The sequence below is a fragment of the Parus major genome, chromosome 4 (genome assembly GCF_001522545.3).
Source record: "Parus major isolate Abel chromosome 4, Parus_major1.1, whole genome shotgun sequence".
Classification (NCBI taxonomy): Eukaryota; Metazoa; Chordata; class Aves; order Passeriformes; family Paridae; genus Parus; species Parus major.
Window position 1 is genome coordinate 28,092,214 of NC_031771.1, and position 10,335 is coordinate 28,102,548.

Genomic DNA, 10,335 nt, shown 5'->3' on the forward strand with positions numbered 1-10,335 from the left:
CGGCAGCGCCGAGGCCGCTCCCTTGCCGGTGCTGGGGCCGGTGCGAGGCCTCGGGCCGGGGGGCCGGGAGAGGGGCCGGTGGCGGCAGGGGCAGATCCGCGACCCTTCCCGGGCGGGCCAGGGGAGGGTGGCGATGCTGCGGCTCCCGGGGAAGGGGGAGCTGAAGCATCCCGGTGCCTCTCGGAGGTGAGGGGAAAGAGAGAGAGGCACAGCTCTTTAAAAACAGTGGAGGGGAAAAAAAATCCAAATAAATACAAGTGGAAAATGCAGCAGGCATCTGCGAGGTTTCTGTCGGCCCAAGGAAATGCTTGGGATTTAAAACTGCGGGATGGCAAACAAATGGAAAATGCCTTGGGTGCCGCAGTGCTGTGGCCAGGGGCAGGTGGGGCGGCCTCTGGCCGAACACAAACTCATCTCCTGGCCTTTGGGGTACCTGCTTTTGCCCCAGGGAAGTTTAAATATTAAACTGAGCGCAATGCAATAAAGCAGAATATTACAGGTTGTGTTTAGTCATCTTTGCAAGGCCCTGTCAGTGCTGGCTCTGCAGTGGAAATGCCTCGTGCAAAATAGCTGTGTTTAAATTCTGTACATAAAATTATATTTATAACCTCTTCTCACAACCAGCGTTGAAGTGAGTCCTATTTCATCTGCGCAAGGTCACCGAGAGCTTGTAGTTCTTTGCTTTGCTACATGACTGGTTGATATTGTATTTAATACAGTTGATACATTTCTGGTGAGGAACCTTGTTTCCAAGCTCCTGTGTTTTTTGGGTTAGACAGTCTTTGAAGGACATCATGTATCTTAAACCCACTGAAGCAAACCTGCATTTAGATCTGTTCCTCACTGTCAGTCTCAACTTTGGGAAGACACTTGACTCTCTGGAAGTTGCCTAAGTCAGGTTCATGTCAGGGTTACATGTGAATGGACTCTCTCTCTCCCAGGACAACAAAGAACAAAAAAAACCCCAACCCCCATGAAATATTTGTTTACTTTTTGCAGGTATGTGTTTCCTTTTGCCATATCCAGCCCTGCTAACATAAACCACTTTCCTTTACCACAGACTGAAGATTTCTCTGAAGCGTAATCTTCAAGATGAAGTTCTTACTAGCGATTTTATGTTTCATCTCATTCTCCTTATGGGTTGAAGAAGTCTATTCCAAAGAGAAGTCTTCAAAGAAAGGAAAAGGGAAAAAGAAGCAATATCTATGTCCATCGTATGTTCCTGCTTTCTTTTATGCTTTTGTATGATGGTGATCCTGCCCTGTTTTTAACAGTGGAAATTATGTGGCAGTTGAAATGGAAGGAGGTGATGCTTTGTTCTGAAAGGATGGGGTCTGTGGTGGGAATGGGTTTGACCAGAATCGTAGCTAAGTTCTGTCACTGTGTCCCTTCTGCAGCAAGTCTTCTATTTTAGCCTGTTTTAGTGCAAGGGAAAATCTAAGCCACAGTAATTGTTTCTTTCCTTGTGGAGGATTTCAACCCAATGCCTTGCTGTTTATGGGGACACAGTAGCACGGTCCCATAGTGCTGTGCTGTCCAGCATCATGTTGCAGGTGTATTGGGGAAAGCAAGGAGGGTGCAAAACTGTCATGCTGAAATTCAGCTTCTGGTTTGCTACTTCTGTAAGAGAAGGCTTGTCCTACAGATATTCTTATTGCAGGTTGAATAGAACTAAGGTCTTCAGCATCTTTCATCAATCATGTGCAGTTCTGTAAGTTTTATGGAGGTGGATATATTGATTGTTGCTATAAAGTATGCCCTTATGGAATAGTCTCCTTGTAAAAATACAGGAATTATGATCTGGTGATTGCCCAGTTGAATAGAGGATGTGTTCTGGACACTTACGATTACTTGATGTTAAAAATACTCCCTCTTTCTGATGTCTACTACACTTTAGTTTGTGATCCATAGGACAATGCAAAAAGTTTTATTTGTGAGTGATGATTTTATCATTTTCTTTGCCAGCCTTGCTCATTTTTTAGTGTTATGTTGTACATATCTGAGCAAAAGATTGATGGACTATCATAAGTTGCCAGTAAGTGTAGAAAATCACTATGACTGAAATAATAAAATTGTTTGGACAAATTTAAAACATATTTCTCTTTGACCAAAAAAAGAGGTACAGAATGTTAGACTAGTTATTTAACATTTATAAACTTTTTCCAAAGAAAAAACAAAGTAAAATAAAAAGTGGAATATCAGACAGAAGCATTGTTTGAGTAATACTTTTTTAAGTTTCCACTCTTTTCAAATATTGACAGTGATGTTCATTTCTAACCCCAAATTTTAGAATGTTTCTACGTATGGTGCATGTTTTCCTTCTCTTCTTTTATATCAAACTAAAAAATGATATATGTCATTAGAATACATTAAGATATGTCTCAAATGTGATCATGACTTGTCTGAAATGACCCCTACCCATTCTTTCCCCTTTAAAAGTTGAGGACTCCCTGGATGAGGCTTTTGGTCTGAGCTACTTTGAGATGTTATAGCAAGGAGAGAAATGTCAGGGCTCCCAGGACAGGTAGCAGAACAGAAGCCCTTGGAAAGTGAATTTGGCAGCTGGGAACTGAATCCAGATCTTCCATGGTCTTGTTTAAACAGCCAGCATTTCCTCCTGTTCTTGACTTAGTAGAATTCAAAACAGCAATGTCATTTTTTTCTTTGTGAGTGGAATTTTCTTGTTTGTTTTTACTTTAAGCCCTGTGGTTCTCAGTATCATCAAATATGATGTCATTTGTCACCAATACACTTGAAAAAACATTGAATACATGCTATCATTTTTAAAGTGATATGTTTCCAGTTGAAGCTGTTAGCAAATGTAAAATAAATAATATAAATAAATATATATAAATATAACATATAATATATAAAAATATATAAATAAATATAATTAAAAATACTGGTGAAATCCAGTACTTGTTGATCCCTTGTGCAGTGTTGCCAGCTAGACTTGCTGTAGCGATGAGTCCTGTTAGATCTCCTGAATAATGACCAAGTTGTCTTTACCTTACTTGGCTGAAGTTCACAGCTTGAGAAACAACCACTTGTAATAGTGGGGTTGCTGTTTCTGTGGCTGGCATCTAGGAGATCTGTCATGTGAGTGAGGAATGAAAATCAACTCTGTCTGGCAGAGAAATTACCCAATGCTCTCTTAACTCAGTCTGCTGTTGGCAAACTTCCAATCATCAGCATTTTTTAAATGATCTTTTCTCACAAAACTTCTTGATGTGGTGACACTCTGTGTTATAAAAGAGGTTGCTTACTAGTAATAATTTTTTCTTTGTGAAAAAAGAAAAAAATCTTTCCTTGGAATCAAACCAAAACACAATGCGGTGGAAAGGGAATCAAGTGACACTATAAGGGCTGACTAAAACTACTCAAGGAGGTGTCTCAATGAAAAATTTCCTAGTAATGCATGAAACAAATATTTTAAAATGCATTTTATTTTTTTTAACAAAAAAAATAGGATTTTCCATAATTTATAAAATTGAATGGTGCAAATTTCTAATGTAAATGTGCATTTATAATTTAAACTCTTGATCCACCTTTAATTTGCATTGGTTACTGGTGCAATAAAATTTAAATCTTAATTGTAACAAATTATCACCTTTTATTTCCTTGCAACATGTAAAAGCTAAATTTTACTACTTCATGGGAACAAAAATCAGCATTAGTTGTTGTATATGAAGCAGTCTTCTCTTGCAAACTTCATAATGAAATTCAAATCCATGCAAATCATTATTCAGGAAAAACTTATATTGAATCTCATATTACTGCCCGAGTTCCTTAATTTGATATTAAGAAATGGATGGCTACAAGACTCGTTTGGGACTTTAGCATGAATTTGTTTGGATAACAATTAAGCATACTTGCACTTTTCCTTTTATGGCTCTCCAGAATACAAGCCTTTCACCAAAGATGCCCCTCTGGCATGAAATTAACTAATAATAGGATGAGATAAAAACAAGCTGATTAAAACCCCATAAAAAGTTCATTATTGTCTCATAAACAGATATTTGGTTCCTTAAATTAGGAAAATTCTATTTTGTATCTTAGAGCAAACCCTTGTGATTATTCATGATGCTGTACTTCTCAGTGAATTGTGTGATAGGGGCTTGATTTGACATCTAATGTTCATTTATACCTGAAACTGTTTTTCCCAGATTTTTATTGGAGGGTTTCTTGAAGCTGATGCTTAATCATTTGGTTCTTACTTTGATTTAATGTTTTCTCAGAACAGATGTAAGATTTCACATCTTATATTTAGATCATTTTCCTTCTTACCTCAGGCTTACCAATGAAACATAGAGTAATTATACTTCTGTCTGATTCCTGAATCTTTGTTGTTTCACAAAGAAATTTGACACATTGGGCCTAATATGTTGTAGTAGAGAGTTTTGTACCATAAATCTGAGAAACTGGGTTCCACAGATACATAGCACAATGAAATATAAACCTTTAGTAATGAAACTTTTGCCTTTTGTTTTAATGGAAGATCTTAAAAAATAAATCAGGCCTACCCCTTCAAGAAAAAAAAAAAAGGGTATTATTGTTTACAAAGCTTATTTTGAAATTTCATATACTTAATACAGATGGCTTTTATACAGCTACAGATGGATTAAGTCACTTGATCTCTTTCCTGCTTACAGGCTGCCCATACTTGCATGACCTTTGTTACTTAGTTCTTATTAACTTCTTCATAATTCCTCATAATACCTTGCATCTCTTAAGCATGTGGGACAGTTATCTGTGGCATAGAGCACTACTGAAACATGTTTTTCCTTTTGTTACACCATAATAAATACCTCAGTTATGTTGTTTGAGCTGCTGCTGTTATCCCCAAAATCCTTAGTAGCCTAGAAGGTCTCAACTCAAAACTACTCACAAGATCTCTAGATAAAAGAAATTATAAGGAAAGGGAAGTTTGGTTATTATACTGTTAGAGAGGGAATAGAGAAGTAAGAGTGTCACATAGCAGCTAACAAAAGCAGTAATTACTGTGGTCATTGTCAGAGCTATCCCTGTTAATTATAGTTTTAGGATGACTCAGCTGTTCACTTGCACAGCATTCACTTCTGAAGATCTCTCAGCATCCCTAATGCCACAGCAATGCTGGGAGCAAAACCTCAGCCACTAAATCTCATCCTTTTGTCTGGATAGCAGGACTCTGCTTTGACAACAGCATCTCCCTTCACCTGTATGCATTTGTCCACATGGAGATTTATATCCTTGTAGATGATTTACTAAATACTGTATAATATCTATAGAGACCTTTTTTACCCAAAAAGCAGGACTACAAATCATATTTGGCTTGTATTCAATAAAGCATATCAGCTACTTCAGAAACTGTGAAATGGCCCTCTAAGCCCTCCAGAAAACATGGCTTGTGCCATCTGCCAGGGCAGAAGCTTAGAAAGGTCACAGATGCGAAGGTTCAATAAACAGCTTCCTTTAGAAAACAACAACAAAAGACAGTGGAACTAGGGAAAAAAAGACTTTGATGTGTTTAAAGCATAGAGTTGTATGAAACTCTGCCCTAAAATTCCTCTTGGTTGACTTTAAGATTCTGACATGCTCTTCCTATTAAGACTAAAGTAAAAGTTCAAAATATATTTTATACTTTGGGTCTTCTCCACTTCATGAACTAGAACTTTTTTTATCAAGTGTTTGGGTGTACATCACCTCTCTATCCGTAGTCGGTGATCAACTCCAAAATGTAAATGGTTGGAAAATGGCATCATGTCTGTCTTCATTCCCCTCTAAAAGACGCTGTTGATAGTCTGTTAACATTTTATTTGTAGGTGTGGTGGAAGGGTTGATACAGTTTGAGGAGGAGGTGGAATAAAGCTGAAAGAAAAGCCTGAATTTGGTTGTGGAATAGATACATCTCACAGTCATTCCAATGATAAGTACTTTGCAGAGCCCAGGTCTTGTTCCTATAAAAATTCTTCTGCCCTGTAGTAATAGCATTTGGTCAATACTTTTGTTATTCTGGATCATGTAACTCTGGTGGGAAGCTGTGATCCCAGACAGATAGGGCCACATTCCAGAAGGTTTGTGAATTTGCTTTCAAAGTGGTTAAATGTGGCAGGCAGTAAAAGATAAAGCTATATAAGCAAAACCTAAGCTGTCTTGTAAAACAGTAATTAAGCATGATAGACTGGATCTCATTCAGTAACTTTCCCTCTCAGTGAGCAGCATTTGCTCTGTTCTCAACACCAGACTGATGAGACACTGTAGTTGTGTGGAAAAGTTACAGACTTTGTGTTTCATACACAACCTCCAGACTGAGAAAAAAACTTGGATGTTTGGGTTAAATTGTACCACCTTTACCTAAGCCCAAGGAAAACCATACGTCTAAATTCTGTTGTCAAGACAAATTATACAGAATGTGTCTCAGCTTACACTTTCCTCTTATATCATCACTTATACCACCATGCAGGTGGTTAGAATTTACCGAGGTCCTTCTATTGTCTCCATACTTACAGCATTTTGAAAAAAAATACTGGGGTACAGAACTGATACAGATAAATTTCTTCCAAAATGTTGCTTAAACATTTGGATGTTTATCGTGTTTTACATCTGTGTGCTATGTCAAGACACAATAGGACATCATTATGCACAAGGGTTGCAGGTGGTGACTTTGGTGGGATGCAGAGATGCCTAAGCTGGGAGCAAGCAAGATAACTTCAGAGAAAAACCCGTATTGCTGAGAGCAGTACTAGTTCAGGCTGGGTGAAATACCGTGCTAACCTGGTTCTGTTGGTTTGGAGGCTGTTGGCTCTGTGGCAGGCAGATGAACCACCTTGGTTTTCTCGAGTTTAATGAATAATATGGCACTTCAGATTCCCATATAAACACTCCTTAAGGTGTCTAACCCTGGGAATGCTGAATGTGAAACCAGAGCTGGATTTAAGAGGTTTCTGCTAGACAAGGACTGAAGTAGTGACACTAAGAGCTATTGACACTACCTAACTGCAGGAAGGTTATCTGTGTGTCCACATTAAGAGACTGTTCTCTTTGGTGTGTCTACAACATGAGATGAAAGATGAGCTGTTTCATCCCCTCAACTCACAGTTTACAATTCAGGGTGCCTAATTTGGGTTTCTGTTTCAAAATTACCTATGAAGGAACCTTTCTCTTTTTTTCACCCCAGTTTACCTCCAAACTTACATTACTTCCAAATTTAGGTACTGAAGCTACATATCTCATTTTAGGTGTTAAGCTGTCAACTGCATTCGTCAAGACATGTAAATGGTGGCTCAGAGATCCATGGTTTTAATGTAATTAGTGATACCACTTGTCACTGGAGTAATTGTAATTGATCTTCTTAGGAATATATATGTCACCTTGCACAGTTTGAAAATGTAGCTATTAAACATACTAGAGATAAGAGAGATCACTCAGAAGAGTTATATGGTATGTTATTGATATGTATTAACTTGTTTTATGCTTAGAGTAATTGCACTCAAAAAATCAAATGCCTGCAAATCAGAACACTGATAGTTTATATCAGGGAAATTGTAGTAAAATATATGGTGAGATAACAGATATTATATTTCCCAAAACTTATTTTGACCTTTCTCACATGTAGATATGTTATATGACTAAAATGTCAGTTTCCATCATGTAGATAAAATAAGTTGCACTGAAATCTGTGGTTTCAGCATCATGTAGGTAATTTTACTGAAGGTAACAGTGTGAGTTGGAATACATATTTTTGGCTGTCAGTAATCTAGAATTATGAGGAAGTTTTCCTTCCTGCTTGTGTAGAATATTGTTTATATTCTTTCCTCCTGTAGCAGTGCTTATGGAAAGGACTCCTTATAATTTCTATGAGCTCTGAGAGAATAAATGTCCTGATGACCTATAGAGATATAATGTCTTCTGACACATTTGCCTAACACAAATTTCAAACCAAGAGTAATACATGCTTCCTTTTGTTGTACATATCTGCTTATCTAAATTTCTGGATTTTGATTAGTAAATTATGAAAATAATTACCTGTTGCCATCAACTTAAATTGTTGATCATGATTTTCAAAGGCAGTGATAAAATGTGTAGAGCTGCAGTGGAAGAGGAGATGAACACCTTACTGCATATCCCGTGAAATACAGTCTGTAAAGAAATTCTTTCATTCATCACAGATACCAGATGTAACCTCTGAAAAACCAAGCATTTCACACATTTAACTTTTGTTACAGCAAAAGACTAACTGTACATTGCTTTTTCTCTGGATTGTGAGGACACAGTTTGTAGAAGTTTGCAGATACTTCTGTACATGCAAGAATACTGTTTTTTCCCCCTTTATTTATTCAGAAAGATTACTTTGGGTTTGGGTATCTTGTATGTTGGTCTGGGGGGTTAATTGTTACTTAAATAAAATTTTTGGTAGGGAAAGTTCTAGCTTTACTATTACTTGCTTTTAATTTTTTTTCATAACAACTGTGAGGCTTCTGTTGCCTTATCCTTTGGTACTCAATGTATCTTGCTTAGAACTCATCAGTTACTGTGAAGAGTACTGCATTCCTGTTTCTTAATGCTTTCCATCAGCTCCATGTGCATTCAACACAGGTTGAAATAAATGCATAAAAATTAAAATGCATGCTGCAACTGGTGGAAATCTAACTTACCAGCTCTTTACAAGTGGGAAAATTGTAGGCTGAATTAGAAAAAATGGTAAGTAACTTCTCAGTTGATGTGAGTGTTATGTGGAACTCAGCCTTCAGCACACTGAAGTAAGATTCTTCTAGAAAGGCTAATCACAGCTCAAATCATTTTTGTCTTATGTAATATACAAATATGCCTTTCATTAATTCATTCTATAATGGCCAATCAAGCAAAGGTGGTTGTGGCTCTAGGTAAATGTCTCACGTTAATAGTCCCAGTCTCTTTATCCAAGCACCGAACACAAACCATTAACTGTCTCATTAAGTCTTTTTGCTCATCTGTCACTCCAAAAGTGTTGCTAACTTCTTAACTCACCCCAAGGAACTTATCCCATGTATTGATTTGCAGGTGAAATTTAGGCATTTTGGTCAGCAAGGCTCTCAGAAGGAAATCCAGTCATTGTGAAGAAGTTCCCTTGTGTGCTGTTCAGTGATGGTAGTTTAATGACAGCACCCTCTAAAAGAACCACAGTGAAAATATGACTGATACTCAGCAGAGCATTTTTTTCTCAGTAGCTATTTCAACCACTTCATTCAAAGTGACCTTTCAAAGTAGCAATTACTGAATCTCAATGCTTCTCCTCCTAACTCAAAGCAGCCGATGTCATTGTATTTCACTTGGTTCTCAGATAAGCAAGGACAAATGTGCTTATACACTTGTGTAAGTTCAAAACACAACCCAACACTTGTGGAAGATGTGATTGTGGTGTTCTTTACCAGCAAGCTATGTTGCCATTGTTCTTCCCATCACTGTCTTCCCAATGCAATAAATCTCCTTTGCCCAATTTTTGGATGGTTTTTTAACAAACAGCCTGAACAGACAGTAATATTAACACACGTCTGCAGTGCAGCTCAGATCTCACAAAACTACTGCATTATTCCTCTTACTCAAAGAGATAAACAGACCTGTCAGCTGTATTTGGCTTTCTTTTGCTGTTTGTTGCTCACTCATTTAATTTCTCAAACTTTTTCCTTTTTTCCTCATTACTTTTTATGAGCATCTGTATTTTATTTATGTGTCCATGTTATCCCATGTAGTTCAGATTACTGTTTTCACTATTTAACAAACTTCTTTGTGCAACTCATGACAAAAATTAAAAAAAGGTATTTAAGTTTGTTCATTAGTTGTTGCTTGGATTTGTTTTCATATTTCATCATAATGGACATACTTAACTTAGAAAGAAATCTTATTTCAGTCAGTATTAAGGAGATTCTTTTATGAATGTAGTTTTTGTAGGCATGTGATGAAGATGTTTTAAATGTTAATATTTGTGACTTGCAAGGAAGCAGTGCCATGAACCTTTCTGTATCAGTTAAATTGTTGCATACAGAGTGTTTGCCTGCTTTTTAATAGCTAAATGAACATTCTTTTCTGAATTGCTTTTTCTAGAAAATCGAAAATAATATTAACTTTTGTTTTTCTTTGGTCCAGCTAGTGGTAACAGCAAAAAAAGCATACAAAGCTGGTTTATGATATTTCTGTAGCAACCTCTGCATTGGTAAAGGTCATTGCTGAAAACTGAACATATCTCAAAATTACAGAATGGAATAGAATTGGAATGGAATGGGATAGAATAGAATAGAATAGAATAGAATAGAATAGAATAGAATAGAATAGAATAGAATAGAATAGAATAGAATAGAATAGAATAGAATAGAATAG

The 10,335-nt window shown here is 37.0% G+C and overlaps 1 protein-coding gene across 2 annotated transcripts in view; it reads left to right on the forward strand.

Moving 5' to 3' along the window:
* The window catches only part of GLRB (glycine receptor beta), a 48,785-nt gene that overhangs the window by 364 nt on the left and 38,086 nt on the right, over positions 1-10,335 (forward strand). For both annotated transcript variants that reach the window (XM_015624338.3, XM_033513973.1), the window contains one exon: positions 1,061-1,214. In XM_015624338.3, the coding sequence (XP_015479824.1) occupies positions 1,093-1,214 (122 nt within the window). In that variant the 5' untranslated portion in view covers positions 1,061-1,092. Of the gene's footprint in view, positions 1-1,060; positions 1,215-10,335 lie in introns of those variants that run through there.